The following is a 20,764-nucleotide window of genomic DNA, read 5'->3' on the forward strand; positions in this document are numbered from 1 at the left end:
GTGATTTTGACAAAGATAAGATCACATTTGATGGTGATTTTATGCAGAAATGTGAAATTCCAAAAGGTTCAGATACTTTTTCATACCACTGTATGTGTTCGAACCATTCGTTAAGAGCATTGTTAAAAAAAAAAAAAAAAAGTTTTATAAAAAGCATTTTATAGCGTTAAGTAAGCGGACTTTTGCTATGTAAGTTAGCCAATTATTCTTGTGTTGTTCTTAGATTCTCATTTATTTATTAATTTTTTCGTTTCGCTCAGCTCAGGTATTTTAATTTTTTAAGTTCCTTATTCGATTACTCGATTATTCAAACTAACTAGTTTATTGATTAATCGACTACTCAAATAATCGAAAGTTGCAGCCTTAAACTTCACGGAGGTCATTTGAACTGGAAGAGGCTGGAAGCAAATGATCACTGCCAACCCTCCTAGTTCTAATGGATAGGACGTCTATCGCCGTCAATGGAGGTCAATGAGTTCAATGTTGTAGCGACGTTTACAAGCATACACACCTCTTTAAAAAAATCTACCGGAAGTAATACAGGTCACACTCTTATTTTGGTTGGATTCCTTCGCTGACTCTCTCTCTCTCTAGCTCACTCTCTCTCTTGCTCACACTCTCTCTCTCTCTCTCTCTCTCTCTCTCTCTCTCTCTCTCTCTCTCTCTCTCTCTCTCTCTCTCTCTCTCTCTCTCTCTCTCTCTCTCTCTCTCTCTCCAATTCTCTCCCCCCGGTGCTGGAGATCTCCTCTACCTGACACCACAACGCGTCCGGCGGCTGAGGGGGCGCGCAAGCTGGCGGGGGTCACTCGGTCCTTTGGAACTTTTTCCTCCCCCCCTCACCACCACTTCTCTTTTATGTCAACTTCCCCGTCTTCATTGTGGACTCATACAATTTAAAACATATAGATACATATGTTTTGGAGTGAGCGCGCGTGAGGTGGCGGCATTATGGAGCACCGAGGCTCCCGGAGGAGCTCCGGGCGCGCGGCCGACACGCAGTGACCGATGGACGGACGCTGCTCCCCGGTAAGCCCCGCTGGCAACTTTTTTTTGGTCTAATTGGTCACTTCTGTTAACGTATTAACCGTGTTCCTCCTATTCACACGCTGGGATGTGTATATTATTATGTGTATATTTACAAAAAAGAAAAAAAGAAAAAAAAGAAAAAAGGCATTTAAAGTTGTTTGAACGCTTTTTTCAGCAATGCAAGCATTCAATTGTGTTGGATGACTGCAGTGGATTAATTGTAAGTAATATGGTATTAAGCATTGCCTTCATCCTCTCTATGCAATAATCTACTTTCACTGCTGTTTACAGTGCCGTTGATATAGCCGAGGAAATAATCACATATGCACAGAAATGTGTTTGTTTTGTTGTTCTTTTTTTTTGCAGAGTTCCAGTTGACGGTTGTTGTTGTAGTTGGCTTTCATGAGGAATTCATGATGAATGTATCATAAATGATCATGGATGTATGGTTACCAAACACATATGGTAAATTAACATGGATTTTTAATATGGTTTTATCATAGCTTCAAGAAATTGATCAAAATACATAAGGTGTAAAATTATTGAATATGGCACAGTGAATGAGTGGTAAGCATGTTCGCCTCACAGTTCTGAGATCAAGGGTTCAATCCCAGGTTTACTGTGTGGAGTTTGCATGTTCACCCCATTCCTGCCTTCATTGCCTTCATCCTCTCTATATGCAATAATCTACTTTCACTGCTGTTTACAGTGCCGTTGGTAGCCGAGGAAATAATCACATATGCACAAAAATGTGTTTGTTTTGTTCTTTTTTTGCAGAGTTCCAGTTGACAGTTGTTGTTGTAGTTGGCTTTCATGAGGAATTCATGATGAATGTATCACAAATGAACATGGATGTATGGTTAGCAAACACATATGGTTAATTAACATGGATTTTTTAAAACATGGTTTTATCATAGCTTCAAGAAATTGATTAAAATGCAAAAGGTGTAAAAATATTGAATATGGCAAGGTGAATAAGTGGTAAGCATGTCCGCCTGACAGTTCTGAGATCAAGGGTTCAATCCCAGGTTTACTGTGTGGAGTTTGCATGTTACCCCATTCCTGCGTATTACCCCCCAGGTAATCTAGTTTCCCTACCTACCACATCCCAAAAACATGAAAACATGAATGGTAGGCTGAACACTCCAAATTTTGAAAAAAACAAAACAAAACAAAACAAAAAAACAGGCATTAGTTTGTTCATGATTGGTTGTTTGTCTTCTGCCGTGTGATTGGATGGCCACCATTCAGGGTGCACCACGCCTGTTGCCCATAGTTGGCTGGGATAGGCTCTAGTACTGCTGTGAGCCTAGTGAGGATAAGCGGCACAGAAGATGAATGAATTATGGATTTAGTGGAAAAATTAACATTGGTGTAGTTCAAGATAATCCCCATTCATTCTAAATTAACATATTTTGGTATTTCGCTAACACAGTATCAAAAATTAGCAAAGCTAATAAAAGTGACTTTTTGCAAATGGACAGATTTGTCGTATCTGGCAAGTTAAAATGGTTTCATCCTAATCTAACGTTTTGTTTTTGTTAGGTAAGGTTGGTTTATCATACTTTTACGTGTGTATTTTTTCCTTGACTGAAGTGGATTTGTAAGATGATTTTTTTCCCCCCGTAAATTCATGGGCATTAACATGATGTTATTGTAATTACCGTAATTTTCTAACTAAAAGCCGGTACTTTTTTCCCCTCATTTTGAATCCTCTGGCTTACAGTCCAGTGCGGCTTATTTTGTTGATTTATTTGGGTTAAAAGGTAACACTTTTTTGACAGCGGCATCATAAAACTGCCATAAGACAGTCATAATTATGACACTATCATGGGCATTAATGAATGCTTATGACAGATGTCATCCGGCAAATTATGTCACTAACTCCATTTATGTTCAGCTCGGATCTTTTTCATCCATTCAAAAGTGACATAATTTGCCAGATGACACAAAATGACATCTCTCATAAGCATTCATTAATGCTCATAGCAGTGTCATTTCATAATTATGATGGTCTTATGACAGTCTTATGGCGCTACTGTCGAATAAAGTGTTAGCAAATAATATAACTAGCAATTAATGAAACAATTGGAACAGTAATTGAAGAAATAATTATCACAGAACATGAATTTTGATTGTTATTTACATCTGCAGCGTTACAATGCATGCTAGGAGGCATTTTGGATGACAACAGTGGTGGCAGCAGAGGTTGACTGTCTACCCCAAGGGAGCATTGATGGGCAAATTAAGCTTCTTGAAGCAATGAAGCTTTGCAGCCAATTGGTTCAAAGCTTCATGGTGATTCATTTGGTTTTATGACGACGTCACAGTCAAAAAAAGTGTTAGCATTTAATATCTTGTGGTGTTGATATCCCAAAATAAAGTGAGGACAGCTGTGGCTTATAGTCCAGTGCGGCTTATCTATGAACAAATGCCGTTTCCGTCTCAAATTTGGTGGATGGTGTGCCTTATAGTCCTAAAATTATGGTATTTAATTTTTTAAGTAAATTTTATTCTAACTTTGAAGAGAATTTTTGTAAATTCACATATCCTGATTGTGACTTAATCATTCCATTTAAGCGGTGTTATAGAAATCTAGCGTACTTTTTAACCTAGATTTATGATCTGTCTTATTAATGAATCTATTGATTTTCAATGCCAATGGAGATATCCTAAAACAACACATTTCATAATTCATTTAATGTGAATCATCATGGAATTACAATAAATTAGGAACGACTGCGTTTATTCTTAACATGGATTTGTCACACGTTAAATTAGGATGAATAAATTAGCCTCTATTTACATTATTGTTGATTGCTGTAGATTTACTGCCAGTGAACATGAATTTATTATCAGTTAACTCTGATTTATTATATTGAATATCTTTGGCTGCCATTTGCTAGGGAGCTAATTGTTACAAATTATAATTGATCTAATGCAATTTGAGGTTAGTTTGAACATAATTTACCATGGATTTATCGTATATTGATTATATATTAGCATTCCTAGCCGATTTCTTCAGTGTTGTTGTTGCTTGTTAAGGTGTACTTATATATCGCTCGGTGCGGCCGTCAGCAGTGTTTTTAAAGTCCCTTAAAAGTATTCCTCGGCACGACTATTACATTTTACTGTTTGTGTGCGTCTCTGTGTGCGTGTTTAATGGCTGACTGATGTCCACCCAACAGCTTGCATCGCATCCCACAAAAAAAGGGAAAAAGCCTCAAAGTGAAGCAGCTCTGGAATCCTCACTGGCTTCCAGGCTCTGTGCCCGCCGCCGCGTCATCTCAGTACACACTCACGCACACATGCACGCACTTGCGCACACACACAGTGAGTGCATCTCATTATGTTGCTCAAAGGGCCTTTTTTAAAGCAAGTGCCAGCTCTCCTGTGCTAGGAGTTAACTAAATGATAATTGGCATTACACTTCATTTTTAGTGATTGTAATTTCTACTCCATTTACTGCATATTACATGTAGCATCAATGTGGATCAATACATCGATCGGTTAAGCAACAATTCAATTAAATTGATAAAAATGGAAATTAGCGATCAATATCGTTCAATGTTAGATAAGTTGTTTAAGTTTATAATATATATATATAATAATATATATATAATATATATGTATATATAATATATATATAATATATACAGTGCCTTGCAAAAGTATTCGGCCCCCTTGAACCTTGCAACCTTTCGCCACATTTCAGGCTTCAAACATAAAGATATAAAATTTTAATTTTTTGTCAAGAATCAACAACAAGTGGGACACAATCGTGAAGTGGAACAAAATTTATTGGATAATTTAAACTTTTTTAACAAATAAATAACTGAAAAGTGGGGCGTGCAATATTATTCGGGCCCCTTGCGTTAATACTTTGTAGCGCCACCTTTTGCTCCAATTACAGCTGCAAGTCGCTTGCGGTATGTTTCTATCAGTTTTGCACATCGAGAGACTGACATTCTTGCCCATTCTTCCTTGCAAAACAGCTCGAGCTCAGTGAGGTTGGATGGAGAGTGTTTGTGATCAGCAGTCTTCAGCTCTTTCCACAGATTCTCGATTGGATTCAGGTCTGGACTTTGACTTGGCCATTCTAACAACTGGATACGTTTATTTTTGAACCATTCCATTGTAGATTTGGCTTTATGTTTTGGATCATTGTCCTGTTGGAAGATAAATCTCCGTCCCAGTCTCAGGTCTTGTGCAGATACCAACAGGTTTTCTTCCAGAATGTTCCTGTATTTGGCTGCATCCATCTTCCCGTCAATTTTAACCATCTTCCCTGTCCCTGCTGAAGAAAAGCAGGCCCAAACCATGATGCTGCCACCACCATGTTTGACAGTGGGGATGGTGTGTTCAGGGTGATGAGCTGTGTTGCTTTTACGCCAAACATATCGTTTTGCATTGTGGCCAAAAAGTTCAATTTTGGTTTCATCTGACCAGAGCACCTTCTTCCACATGTTTGGTGTGTCTCCAAGGTGGCTTGTGGCAAACTTTAAACAAGACTTTTTATGGATATCTTTGAGAAATGGCTTTCTTTCTTCTTGCCACTCTACCATAAAGGCCAGATTTGTGCAGTGTACGACTGATTGTTGTCCTATGGACAGACTCTCCCACCTCAGCTGTAGATCTCTGCAGTTCATCCAGAGTGATCATGGGCCTCTTGGCTGCATCTCTGATCAGTTTTCTCCTTGTTTGAGAAGAAAGTTTGGAAGGACGGCCGGGTCTTGGTAGATTTGCAGTGGTCTGATGCTCCTTCCATTTCAATATGATGGCTTGCACAGTGCTCCTTGAGATGTTTAAAGCTTGGGAAATCTTTTTGTATACAAATCCGGCTTTAAACTTCTCCACAACAGTATCTCGGACCTGCCTGGTGTGTTCCTTGGTTTTCATAATGCTCTCTGCACTTTAAACAGAACCCTGAGACTATCACAGAGCAGGTGCATTTATACGGAGACTTGATTACACACATTTGGATTCTATTTATCATCATCAGTCATTTAGGACAACATTGGATCATTCAGAGATCCTCACTGAACTTCTGGAGTGAGTTTGCTGCACTGAAAGTAAAGGGGCCGAATAATATTGCACGCCCCACTTTTCAGTTTTTTATTTGTTAAAAAAGTTTAAATTATCCAATAAATGTTGTTCCACTTCACGATTGTGTCCCACTTGTTGTTGATTCTTGACAAAAAAATTAAATTTCATATCTTTATGTTTGAAGCCTGAAATGTGGCGAAAGGTTGCAAGATTCAAGGGGGCCGAATACTTTTGCAAGGCACTGTATATAATATATATATATCTATATAATAATAAATAAGTTTATTCAAAGAATAGTGTTCATTCGAATGATTTCAGCAACAAAATTGCCAAAAAAGTCAAATTAACTTTATTTGTTTACTAGCATTATGGTATAATACAACCAAATGGCAGATAAAACTTACCGTATTGGCCCGAATATAAGACAGCCCTGATTATAAGACGACCCCCCCTTTTTTTTCTTCTTTTTAAAAAAAAATATTTTCATACAGAAAGTAATTACAGTACATCTGAAACAAATGATTATAACAATATATTTGAGAGACAAAGCATGTTATTTAGCCTCATTCAAATCTTAATATCTGAACATTTAAATATGTAAACTAAAGTGCAATCACATTCATAAATGAATGGCTTCTGGTTTTTGAAATGTGACTAAACCAATCTATTGTGATAAAACAACAAAATTGCAATAACTGCATTAACCATCAAAGTGAAGTCCAACTGTAACTGTAGTCTTGAAACAAATCTGAATTAGGAAAAACATTGCAATAAAGTAATGAAACTGGTTAAACTTGAGAGTAGCTGAGATCTGTCATGACAGAACATCGCTTCAATGATATCTGGCGCCATCTAGCGTCGTGAAAGGGTATAAAGTCTAGACTGCGAAATTAAGACGACCCCCACTTTTCCAGTCTTATTTCAATGCAAAAAACACTGTCTTATGTTTGGGCCAATACGGTACTTTCATTAGAGCTGCAACTGTAATGTAGTAATAATAAAAGGAGACCGTAAAGGGGTTTATGCACAATGACTTTTCCATCACTATGTGCGAGCAAACATAACAATGGCAACTGTCACTCTCAGTCATGGTTGCCACAACTACCCATGAACCATTGGGATGTAACACATAATAAATAACAGTCACAACAGCATGAATATTCAGCCAAAATGAATCCCTTAGTAAAATTGTACACTTTTTGAAATCCAGCGTTTTGTTGTGGAGTACTGAAAGCCACAATGTATCATCACAGCACATCTAAATTTGTACATGAAGCTGTAGAGTTTGAAAGCCAAATGCGACATTGCAGTCGCCCAAAAGACAATGCTAATTTTTGGAGTTTAGAATTAATTTTTTTCGCACTAAATGGAGGCCTACCGAGGACGGAAGCCCCCATCTAAGGACACTCCCAGAAACATAGTACAACTAGGGCTGTCAAACAATTAAAATTTTTAATTGAGTTAATCACAGCTTAAAAATTAATTAATCGTAATTAGTTGCAATTCAAACCATCTCTAAAATGTGCCATATTTTTCTGTTAATTGTTGTTGTAATGGAAAGATAAGACACAAGACGAATATATACATTCAACATACTGTACATAAGTACTGTATTTGTTTATTATAACCATAAATCCACAAGATGGGATTAACATTATTAACATTCTTTCTGTTAAAGGGAGCCACGGATAGAAAGACTTGTAGTTCTTAAAAGATAAATGTTAGTACAAGTTATAGTAATTTTATATTAAAACTAGGGCTGTCAAAATTATCGCATTAACGGGCGGTAATTAATTTTTTTAAATTAATCACGTTAAAATATTTGACGCAATTAACGCACATGCCCCGCTCAAACAGATTAAAATGACAGCTCAGGGTCATGTGCACTTGTTACTTGTGTTTTTGGAGTTTTGTCGCCCTCTGCTGGTGCTTGGGTGCGACTGATTTTATGGGTTCAGCACCATGAGAATTGTGTAATTATTGACATCAACAATGGCGAGCTACTAGTTTATTTTTCGATTGAAAATTTAGCAAATTTTACTAAAACGAAAACATTAACATAATATAAAATTTCTATAACTTGTACTAACATTTAGTTTTTAAGAACTACAAGTCTTTCTATCCATGGATCGCTTTAACAGAATGTTAATGTTAATGCCATCTTGTTGATTTATTGTTATAATAAACAAATACAATACTTATGTACAGTATGTTGAATGTATATATCCGTCTTGTGTCTTATCTTTCCATTCCAACAATAATTTACAGAAAAATATGTCATATTTTTATAAATTTTAATCATTTGACAGCCCTAATTAAAACCCCTCTTAATGTTTTCATTTTAATAAAACTTGTAAAATTTTCAATCAAAAAATCCCTGCCGTTCTTTCACAGTGTCTTTAACTACGTAGGGTAGTGATTGAAATACACCACAAGGGGTCAATGGCGAGTTTTAAATTACTTAGAAAACAAGCCAATGAGTGTGTTTTGTCCCTCGACTGACGCCATAGTTCCCTGTTTACTGGTCCATCCACGTCATTTCAGTGCGGGCTTCACAACGTACAAGACCTCTGATAGTTTGTATATTGTGACTAAATATTGCCATCCAGTGTATTTGTTGAGCTAAACGAAATGTTTGAATAGAGTTTGACCAAAGTCTGAGTAGGTTTTATGTGTATTTTGCATAGCTATTTTTTTGGGGAATGAACATGATTTTTTTTCGAGAGATTTTTGTTGTGCTTTCACTAAATGATACTTATGTTTGTTGTGAAGGAGTTGCTGAAGCTTATGCCAAGAAACGGCGCGGTCCAATCAACACCTGTATCCACTCACCTTTCTCTGCTTCTTAGCTCTCAATGTGGAAAAAACAGCGTCATTGTAATCTGTTTGAGGTAATGCATGAGCAGGCCATTCGGCGCATGCGTTAAATGCGTCAAATATTTTAACGTGATTAATTGAAAAAATTAATTACCGCCCGTTAACGCAATAAATTTGACAGCACTAAGTACAACTGTGTAAAATTTTGTCAAAATCCGCCCAGCTGAGTCCAAAGGGAACGAACACACACACAGGCACACACACAAAGTTCCATTTATATATAAGTATAGATAGATTTTATTGCACATCGCAAAATATGTGCTGGAAAGACTAAACCTACAACTGGATGTCAAATGGGGGCCGCAAAATATTGTCCCACGGGCCGCAAATGGCTCCTGGGCATAGGCGGAGCTTTGCTTGACTTTTGTGGCAGGAGGGACAAAACATGTTGAGGACCCTGAAACGCAGTGTCAGCAATAAAATTAACTTACAAGCGATATGCTCGGATAGTAGCTTAGCCCATGCTAATTACGTATGATTACGTACAGGTATCCCAGCCTTGTGTGTGGGTGTGCTTGCCTGTGTGAGCGTGCGTTTTTCTGTCTTATCTAGTGGAGAAGTAGACGCCGCATCTATTTTGACTGAATATTCCAGCCAGGAATATTTATAATAATGCGTTGAAAATGAGCGTTTTTTTTTTTTTTTTTTTTTGTGTGTGTTTCCAATCATTTTTTAGAAGAATTCTAAATCCGCCTACTTAGGACAGCTATGCTTTTGGCCAAGATCATCATCCATTTAATGTGGTAAGCCCGGTGGTGGCTCTGTTGTACAATTAACGTCTTTAGTGTGGCAAACTGAAACTCCGCTCACCATTTTGGCGATGCTCTCCGGCTTTTCATGGCCAACATCTCCAATCCTTTGTTCTCGCTCAATAGTTGTTGTCGCTTTTGAAAGCTTAGGTTTGAAAGAATTACGTATATCCATCTTGCCTCTTCAGTCCGTGGCTGGTTTTGGCTAAGCAAAGCAAATGATCGTCTCTAAGGCGCTAGTCACATGATCTGTTCAAAAAAATAATTTTGACCCATTATAAAAATATTTTTTTTGTACATTTCATTCATTTTTTGTTGTTTGTTTTATTGCTTTGAAGCTTTAATAGACAACATTTTACCGGCAAAGTCTTAATTTTAAATTCATGTATAGGAAAGTCAATTCCATGCAATGGGTTTCTGCCACCGGGTGGGGGCCTTAATATCTGCGTATTTTCCTGGGCCGCAGGTTTGAAACCACTGTCATGTGTGAATGTAATAAAACATTTTAAGGAAAAAAAATCATAAATCGTACATGAAAAGTTAATTTTCTTTATCGCTTGCCTCTGCGCTCCAGTCTGTGTGAATGTGGGTAGGTATAGCGGACATGACATAAAGTCTGCGCTCGCTAGCTTTGTCATTTTTGTATTATACGCTAGCTTTGTCATTTTTGTAATATAACATTATTTTCTCCATTAGCAGAGGTCTCAAACGTGATTTTATCTTAGCTTCCCACATATGTGAATCATATATTTTATGTCTGTTACCAGGGTTTAATAAGGATATTGCTTAAATTTTATGGTATGCTAACGAAATGAAACGTATCAAATTCTTTTGTTTCAACCAATTCCCCTCAGCGCACTCTGGCAAGTGCCTGCTAAGCTTCTCTGTCGCTTTGTTTACTTTGTATATTCGGCTGTGTTTGCATTGTATGGAGATTTATGCTTCCTGGACACGACACTGCACTTTCACACCAAAAAATGTTTACAACAGGAAGCCTCCTCCTCATTGGTATGTCCTTCTTCCAGGTGGTCCCGGCAATGACGGACCCCCCGGAGCCAAACCCGCATGATGGGGGACCCTCGCCCGAGGACGGCGAACGGGACCGGGTGCACGTGTCGGTGGAGGGCCAACAGAGGAGTGAGGAAGAGGACGAAGCCAAAGAGGAAGACGAAGAGCTGCCGTACCCTTCGCTAGCCCCTGTGGTTCTGTTGGCGCTGACCCAAACCAGCCCACCCAGGTCCTGGTGCCTACGTGCTGTATGCCACCCATATCCTTACAATGCGCGTGAGTTCATTTCAATTCAGCCAATGAGAACTTGAGTAGCCTTTCTCCATTTTGGTGGTTTTTGTAGAAGAGTGCAGAAATTTTATGGCCGCAATAAATCTTTGGGTTACATATCTTGGAAATTTATATGGCAATGATTATGCTGTCTAGATACCTGTTTCCGCAAAAAATGCTGTTTTCCAATCATCTTTTAAAACCTAAAAAAAGATAAATCACTTTCACTTTTACTGCCAAGCAAATGCACTAGTATAGAAAGTTGAGTTTGACTTTGACAGTACGTTCTTAGAGTTCTGTACATCTTGGAAGTGAACTTTCTGGGATCTTTTCTTCTTACATGCGTGTGCAGCTGTCTGGCAAACAAGAGTTGACCTTGTGTTGGTTGCACTGATCCATCAGAAGAAGTACCGGGATCAATAATTGGAATTAATCCCTATCTGAAGGAAATGCCAATGAAAAAATGGCCTTGTGCCTAGCTTAACTTTACCATTGGACTTTCTTTTACGGTATGTGAAAATACAGTGTTATAATTTAAATTTTTGTGAAGATTTGAAAAGACTTTTAAGATTGCACTATGTATCCTTAGCTCAGCCTATCTAATTTAGAGCCAGTGACAGCAGAGGTTGCGCTAGACTTTTTCGTTGTCTGTCATTTTGACTGACAGGGTCATAAAAATCCGGTCATAATCTATTTTTACACGTCACTTAAATTTTTTAAATGATGATAATGACATTGTGGTGACCCTTTGTTTGGCATAATTCACCTTCCGTACTTGTGTGTCCATTTGGCCGAGCGCGTTACCGGCTACGACAGTCACGTCACAGAGACACTTAAGAGCCGCGTGTGGTCCCCTCACTATCCACTCGCTCTCGCCAAAACAGATGACTGTAGCCCCAGTACTGTAGTTAGGTAGCCTACCATATGTAGCATATGGAACAATGAAATTAACAGTTCACCTGCTGTGGCCTGAACGTAGTCTCACACTTTCCTCCTGGTGCGCATGGACTTGAATTGCGTGCCCGCTTGTGCAGTCCCTGTTTTTTCACCTCTTTTATCAACACCATCGTCGTTTTGGGGCTTCTTGAAGAAACTTCGGACACCCAGTTGCCTTGACATTTTTCAGAGTAAGGCCAACGACGTCATGCATCAAGAGAGACAATAGCTAATTAATATGCTCACTCGCCACCCTGTGGTCTGGGGTGTGAATTGCAACCGGTCAAAATGACGGATGGACTTCATTTTTTTCCGTCACCGTTTTAAAAAATCGGTCAACGACGGAAAATATTCGGTTAACGCGACCCCTGAGTGACAGTGTATGTCTATTGATATCAATGGCAACAAGTGAGTTATCAATTGTACATACTCCTTTGTACTCTCCAATATGTAAGTAAACATATTGCAGTTTTAATGTAATACAATATGAAAATAACACTCCTGACACGGTGTTAATTTGTGCTAAATTCTGCTGCAACAGGATCTGGTACTTCTTAATTTTTGCTTCACTGTGTTCTGCCAAAATCTCCTACATTTGCGAAACGTCTACATTAGTTGAATTTGACACCCAAAACACTACCGTGCACTCTAAACTTGTTTTGCTTAGATGCATACAGGAATAATGTACGAAAAAAATGCCTGCAGAAAATACTTAAATGTAGTTATATGAAATAAGGACGGTTTAAATAAGCTACGTGACTAATGTGGTCAACTGCTTCAAAGCTAACACAAAAAACCACAATGGTTAAAAGTAGAGATGTCCCGATCGATCGGCATCCTGATCGATCGGGTCCGATCACGTCATTTTCAAAGTATCGGAATCGGCCAAAAAATATCGGACATGCCTTTTTTTAATATATATTTTTTAATTAAATCGTTTTCTAATTGTATTTAACGTTACAGACATAAATTGTTACACTCATCCAGAGTCTTTAGTTTAGGCTTAAAGTAGGGTTATCAAATTTATCGCGTTAACGGCGGTAATTAATTTTTAAAAAAATTTATCACGTTAAAATATTTAATGCAATTAACGCATGCGCTGCACGACCCAATCACGCATTGTCGCGTTCAATCTATAATGGCGCCGTTTTATTAATATATAGAGCTAAAAGGCAGTGTAAAATGAGTAGAGCGAATTTTGGCAGCCTTTGGAGCCTTCTTTTAATTGGCTAAAGCCTTACAATCCCTCTCTCAACGATTAGAAATATTGTGGGAAACAATGTGGGGAAGAAGGGGAGTAGTTGATCTTTTTCTTAACACCCTATAATATTTCCCAACGCAGAGAAGATATATCAATTGGTACTACTACACACAGTCATGGTTGCACTTCCCATCATGCATTTGGGCAGAACAGTTAAATGGCTACAGTATCATTTACTGAAAGCTCAACAAATACACTAGATGGCAATATTTAGTCACAATATACAAAGTCACATTTATCATTTAAGAATTACAAGTCTTTCTATCCGTGGATCCCTCTCACAGAAAGAATGTTAGTAATGTAAATGCCATCTTGAGGATTTATTGTCATAATAAACAAATACAGTACTTATGTACTGTATATTGAATGTATATATTTGTCCGAGTTTTATTCATTTTTTTCTTAATGCATTGCCAAAATGTAAATAATCGGGAAAAATTATCGGGAATGATTGGAATTGAATCGGGAGCAAAAAAAAAAAAGCAATCGGATCGGGAAATATCGGGATCGGCAGATACTCAAACTAAAACGATCGGGATCGGATCGGGAGCAAAAAAAACATGATCGGAACAACCCTAGTTAAAAGTATGAGAGGGTAATACATGCAAAAAGTATCTTTGAGGCAGTGAAAAGGTTCTATATAATTAAATAAAAACAAAAATAGTGAATACTCGCGGCTTCTAACCAATGTGTACATGCGTGTGGATGCATGCGCAAGCGCGCTGAGCATTGTGTAGGACGTTTCGCCGCGTAGTAAGGAATGGCCGAACACCGGGTTACTTCTAATTGGGCCGATCCGGCACCTTATTGACTGGCTCCGTCACAGTCTACTCGGCCACATTTGTGGTGTATTACATTTAACAGCAGTTGTTATTGGCTGTGACTTCTAGGCGTTGTTGTAGTAAAATGTACCATTATATACGGTCCTGTCTGTAATTATGTGTGTTGCCTTTAAGTGCGTAGATGCGATGGAGATATGACGTATGCAGAAGACAAAAGTCAGTCTGGCGGCAGTGGTGACTGGCCTTGGACAGTGGCTCGTTGTATTTTTTCGCTTTTTGTTGCCGGATGTCAATGAAGCGAGTCAAACGAACATTGCGACACTTCTCCTTCTATGCATGCTCGCGAGGGCATGACAATATTATGCTGTTATTTTCTGTATTCCGCGTTGTTGCCTGTATGAGCTGTCGTCGGAATTTCTATATGGTAGTTTCAGTTATCAGTTATCCAAACAATTTAAACATATTTAAATTTCAAAATAAAAATTCAAAATCACTTTAAACATTGTGCAATTTTTGCATAGCTCAGCGCAACTCTCCGTTGGGTCTAAAAGTAAATTGATTACAAATGAGAAATAACACTTCCAAAATGATAGTTTATGTGTCGCTTAAAATAACAATTGCACTTTTTGAGGCTATAGTTGGGTGAACTCATACAAGGTTTTAATGGAAAACCAGGCACCTTCATGTTTAGTCTGGCTGTAAACACACCAGGGATAAGTGTGTGTGTGTGTTCAGGTATTTCCTCAGATGCGTTAGCCTCGGGGAAAAAAAGATGACTAACACTCCCTGATTGGATGTTTCCATGGTGACCAGCATTAATGAATCTCCAGAGTTACGCGCACCTGTCACTGTGGCATGAAACCTTTTCTTTTTTTTGGGGTCACCAAATGGAATACTGCCTATGTGAGTGTATGTGTGTGAATATGCGTGCTCCTGCATGAAATATGAATTACATAATTGAGTTGAGTTAAATAAATGAAAGACAAGCAGTACAGTAAAAAGGCGAAGTAGGGACGCCGGCAGCCTTGTGGAGCCTGCAGAGCTGTTACCATGCATACCACACTACCACTACAACATTGTAGTTTATATACGCATGTAAGTGTATGTAGATTGTGGCATGGCAGGGGAGGCATTACACTTCAGGGGTTTTCTTCAGTTAAGTCAGGGTGCAGGAATAAGGAGCAGTTCTCAATAGCATTAGCACAAACCCTTCAGGCTTCTGTAGAAGGTAAAACATGTCAGGAAAAGCCTACTAGAACAAATTAGCTTTATGGCTTTGGGGTTTCGCAGACTCCCATTTACAATGAGTTTGAATGTGATCAAACTTGAACTGAACCCTAACCCTTGCTTAAAATGCTACTTTGAAACCCTAACCTTTGCTTGAAAGCCGAACAGGGCCTTGCCCTACTTTCATATCCTGACTTGATGTAAGCCTGAGTTATAGCTGCCCAAGTACTTCATGACGCACACATGCACACACACTGGCAGGGAATCTCCCATGGAGGGTCTCTCTTTGGAGGAATATCCTGGTTGCCTGGCAACTATGGCGTGACGACCTCCCTTCCGCCCGCATGTTTGTGTGTAGCATAAACGTCGAATACATGTGTGTGCATATACAAAAATTCAACGTTATGAGCAATTTGTGTATGTGGAGTACCAATGAACATAACTCATCCGTAACTGTGATCTCCTTTAAAACTCTCAAACTTTGCTTGAAGCCCTACTTTGAAACAGTTGAATTGTATATGATTATTATATCTATGAAGCCATTATCTGCACTGCTTATCTTCATGTGGTTCGCAGGTTAACATTCTAAACTGGTTGCCAAACAACCTTTCTCACAGTCAAGCCTACAGACAATTTAGATTGTTTGCCTGACATAGCATGCATTTCTTTGAGAAGTAGGAGGAGGGATCCCACATAAGCAGATGGAGAATATCCAAACCCCATACAAGAATACGGGTAAACCATCTCAGAACTATGAGGCAGATATACTACACAGTCATCCACCGTGCCACCATGATTATTATTTAGTTCAGCAACTGCTTTAAAACGGTTAGTTTGATACCCTATCCAGGACTGGTAACCCTACTTAGAAACTGAATCTGATCTGAGTTTCAAACAATAATTTATGACCCCAATGCCCCTTTCACATACATGTACACACCGTTTAAATCCCGGAATTTAAACGGGCAGCCCTCGTATGTGAAAGCAATTTCCCGGATCGACTGACACAGGGATGACACGGACATATACCGAGTCTCAGTATAATGCCCGGGACTTTCCCGGGAAGAGGTGTGTGTGAACGTAGGCGTTAAATTCACGGGTCACAGCACGGTGGCTGATGACGGAAATATCATTGTCACTTCCTTTTTCTTCGCAGTAAGACGAAAAGAAGTAAACAAACATCGCAATTATCAACATAGCAAACTGGAAATAGGAAAATTAAACTGAAAATATACCAAAATTAAATTGCTACCGGATCGTAGAGCCGAGGAAGAGAGTCCATCGTCCATCTATGGAAATGTGTGATTTACTTTGTTGCCGATGTTAGGGTACGCAACTGCGGAAACAAGGTTGTACCTCAAATTAGAGAACAATAGAGGGCTGCGTTCAAGGGTTTATACCGTATTGGCCCGAATATAAGACGGTGTTTTTTGCAATGAAATAAGATTGAAAAAGTGGGGGTCGTCTTAGATTTGCGGTCTAGACATTATACCCATTCACGACGCTTGATGGCGCCAGATATCATTGAAGCGATGTTCTGTCATGACAGATCTCAGCTACTCTCAAGTTTAACCAGTTTGCATTATTTTATTGCAATTTTTTGTATACAAGATTTGTATCAAGACGACAGTTACAGTTAGACTTCACTTTGATGGTTAATGCAGTTAATGCAATGTTGTTGTTTTATCACAATAGATTGCTTTATTTACATTTCCAAAACCAGAAGCCATTCATTTACGAATGTGATTGCACTTTAGTTTACATATTTAAATGTTCAGATATTAAGATTTGAATGAGGCAAAATAACAAGCTTTTTCTCTCAAATATATTGTTATAATCATTTCTTTAGGATGTACTGTAATTACTTCCTGGATAAAAAATAATTTGGTGTTCAAAAAGTCTTTTTTCAAACTTGAGTCTTGAAAAAGAGGGGGTCGTCTTATAATCAGTCCCGTCTTATATTCGGGCCAATACGGTAAGTACAAATGAAAATACACACGATCGCGGAAAAGTAGGTCGACGGGGATCGATAATATTAACCTAAGCGGTAGGTAGAGTGCCGATAAGGCAACAAAACAAATACACTCAAATAACAGCATAACGTAGGGGATTTCAAAACAAGGGCGGCAGACGAACAAACTAACAAATGCATGAAATTCAAGAGTACAAGGTGTTGAATGGCGCCCAGCAAGTTAATATCTCGGCACCTTTCTCTTGGATCACCTGGGCTTGAATATAGTCTTGATGTCTTGAATTGGCTGCAGTTACGATGTCAGGGACGCTCCCACAACTGCCTCTGTAACAAAGCACGATCTGACCAACGGAGTATGACAGCCAATACCAATACCGACCAAAAATGACGTAATGTCCGGGTTATAAAATCGCGCCAGCAGCCCTCCCCGCACAGAGAGCGCCAGTGGGAAACACAGGACGAGTCTGTGAAAGTGTCTAACCCGCGTCATTCCCGGGATATCTCTCCATGCGTGAAAGCAATGACACACGTAAATCCTGTGTCACCTTACACGGAAATCTACCGGGATATGTGTGTGAAATGGGCTCAAGTTTGGCTTCAAACACAAATTTGAAAATAATAACCGATGACTGAAACCTTACCTTTTGCTTCAAGTCTTTGCTGTGTCAGTAAGCATAACCTTGGCTTCTAACACAAAGGTCGGCAACCTTTTCTACTCAAAAAGCCATTTGTGAACGCCTTACAATGAAAAGCACTTGGAGCTACAACCCACTCTATATACGTTTATAGTATAAGGTACATGTGCTTCTGCTTCCGTGCTTGGTAATTTTATTGAGTGTAGTACCTAGTTGTGCAGTCAACTGCCCTCCTCGTGTTGAAGAGACAAAAATCCAAACTTTAAAAACTGCTGTCTGCTTCTTGCCAATTCTTCACCGCATACTAAGCAGACTAGGAAACCAATTTCATTAGTGCTGAAAGCAAAAGAATCTTCCACATACTAGCATTTAATGTGCTATATTCAGAAACGTTTCCTTTTAGAGAGTCATCCATAGTTAGGGTTTAAAAACTAAATTGCAACGGTGATGTGCTGGATTACTCCTGGCTGCAAGACACGTAGGCTGCGTGTATGCAAGATATTCGAGTGTTGGATATCGGACACCTATTTGGATGACCAAAGTAGTTTTTAAAAAACCTCTTTTGTTTTAATGTTACTCATTTACTATAATATTTACATTTGGAATTATATTTCAAAACGAACAAACTAAAATAAAATTAATTTGAATAAAATTTTTGTTATTTCCTCTAAGTCACAACAGAAGGATGAAACAGCCACACGTGGCCTCGGAGCCATGGGTTGCTATTCTTTGTTCACAATAACTACAATGTTCCCTAATTGATTGATCCATACAACCACAACTTTGGCTTAGTTCACACTCCCCCCCAAAATTGAAACCCTAACTTTAGTTTAAATCCTACTTTAAAACTAGGGGTGTGACAAAATATCGAAATGGTGATATATCGTGATACTTTGTATCCCAAAAGGTTAGCGATATGCTCCTGTCAAGAATTGAGATATCATTTTAAAAAGGTGTCAATTAAAATAAATAAATAAATAAATAAAAAAGGTTGCCATTGACGGTGCTCGACGCCCAATCCATTAAGACTGGGAACGTTCGTTCATTCAAAACCAGAGCATTAACAGTCATTCGGTCCGATTTTCGGGGCATTTACAGGTGACTTGCTTTTCATTTTAGGGCATTTACAGGTCATTTCCTGTTGAGTTTCAGTCACTGCCTATTCATTTGGGTGATTCCCAGGTCACTTCCTGTTTTGTAACGCAAAATAAACAGAAAGTGACCCTTAAAATACCCCAAAATCAACAGGAAGTAACTGAAAATCAACAGGTAAATGACCTTAAATGGGCCAAAATTACTCATTACCTGGCATTGGCTGCCACTGACGGCCATAGACGTCCAATCCGTTTGAAGTGGGAGGGAATGGAACATTCGTTCATTCGCTGCCACCCTCCCAGTTCAAATGGTTTGGACGTCTACTAGTGATAAACTCATTCCAATTCGCAGAAGAAGCTTGTTTGTCTGTTTATTCGTTTTTTGTAGAATATCCGAGAAGGATTTCCTGACCAATGTATCGAAAATTGTTGTATCGCTGTATCGTCAGATCATCGTTTTCGTGAGCTTTGTATCACAAATCGTATCGTATCGTGAGGTACCTATAGGTTCCCACTCCTATTTAAAACCATAAACTTGGTTTTAAAGCAACACTTTTCAGTTTTGGTCAATTTTAGCGATGCTGGTGGACAAAAGCGGTAGTGTTTTGCCTTAAGGAAGACTGTGTTTCCCATGAGGACCAGTGCACACCCGCACAATGTCGTAAAATCTCCAGGTCACCTGCAGTTGGATTAAACGACATTTCTGTTTCCAGCGGCTGTGCGAAGGATGAATAGTAAAAAGGTAATGACTAGAGGCGTGCGAACTTTCCGATTCCTAGATTATTCGCGATTCAGCCGTGGAAGATTCGAGAACGATTCACAAACATCTAAATTCCGATTAATTATACCAGGTAAAGCAGAACTAAAACACAGACGCAATGAGGAACGGACCGAGAGCAAATATCATGTTCAATTAATTCCGCTAGATAAAAAAACAAAAATACCTGACTGCAGCCGACAGCTGGTTCAAACAACGCCCAGTTGCTTGTTGCTACAAACATACGGCCACATACGGCTATAGTAGATATCACATATATGCAGAACTAGATGCTAAATGGCAGACGATGGCGGTGTTAGAACATATAAAGAGAACTAGATGCGAAATGACAGACTTGCCGTTTAGTAGTTGCAGCGTTGTAAACTGCCGCCATCTTAAAGCTGTAGACTTCTCTAGAAGGCTCTGTTGTAGGGAACCTAATTAACTTTTTATCTGAAATACTTCTAAATCGGCACAATCTTGACTTGAATCTATCTTTAAATGATGAAACAGTTTTAAAACTTTGACATGTTGCAAGTAGACAGAAGGGAAATTATGGAATAACGGGAGCAATTTTCTCAACTTTAACAGTTGATTCACATCATTAAATTAATTCAATGTAGTTTAAAGCTGCTGATACAGAATGGGGACGAGCATTTTATATAATGTTTTGTAACTGTTAACTTGGTACTGAAATAATAGTTTGGTTTAGCCTAATAGGATTTTTTTTTTTGGAACTAATGTACAAAACATTAAAAGCGGGGTTGTTTAGGTGACATCAATAATCGATTTATAATCGAATCAGGGCCTCTGAATCGTAATCGAATCGTTAGGTACCCAAAGATTCCTACCTCTAGTAATGACCCAGCCCGAACTTGTTAGCACTGACGGGTTCGGCAGGGGCGGGGGTCTATTTTTCGGGATGTCACACCAGCAAGTGAAAGCCGGGCCGTTGTTTATTCTTGAGCATCCTTTTATTCCTGGTAACCTCTGTTTTTTCCCTCCTTGGACAAAACTTTTTGTGTCTTTTGTTGCTCAGCCATCTTTGCAGAATTCGCGCGAAAGCGTTCATATTGACTGCCGCCTTTATAATGAAAGGTTGAAGTGACGTATGTCATAAAGAA

At 38.8% G+C, this 20,764-nt stretch overlaps 1 protein-coding gene across 1 annotated transcript; it reads left to right on the forward strand.

Annotated features, from left to right (window-relative positions):
* The first annotated feature begins 783 nt into the window (after positions 1–783).
* On the forward strand, positions 784–11,130 carry LOC130920024 (voltage-dependent T-type calcium channel subunit alpha-1H-like). The gene is made up of 2 exons (XM_057842803.1): positions 784–1,026; positions 10,724–11,130. Exons 1-2 carry the CDS (start codon positions 1,006–1,008, stop codon positions 11,015–11,017), a joined length of 315 nt encoding a protein of 104 aa, XP_057698786.1. The 5' UTR covers positions 784–1,005; the 3' UTR covers positions 11,018–11,130.
* The last annotated feature ends 9,634 nt before the right edge of the window (positions 11,131–20,764 follow it).

Source organism: Corythoichthys intestinalis, chromosome 8, assembly GCF_030265065.1.
Source record: "Corythoichthys intestinalis isolate RoL2023-P3 chromosome 8, ASM3026506v1, whole genome shotgun sequence".
Taxonomy (NCBI): Eukaryota; Metazoa; Chordata; class Actinopteri; order Syngnathiformes; family Syngnathidae; genus Corythoichthys; species Corythoichthys intestinalis.

What these genes read in the sequence shown, in the direction of transcription:
- LOC130920024 (XM_057842803.1), top strand. Translation starts at nt 1,006, where the DNA reads ATGGACGGACGCTGCTCCCCG. An exon ending in TGGACGGACGCTGCTCCCCG is followed by an intron (nt 1,027 to 10,723) that starts GTAAGCCCCGCT and finishes TCCTTCTTCCAG; the next exon opens with GTGGTCCCGGCAATGACGGA.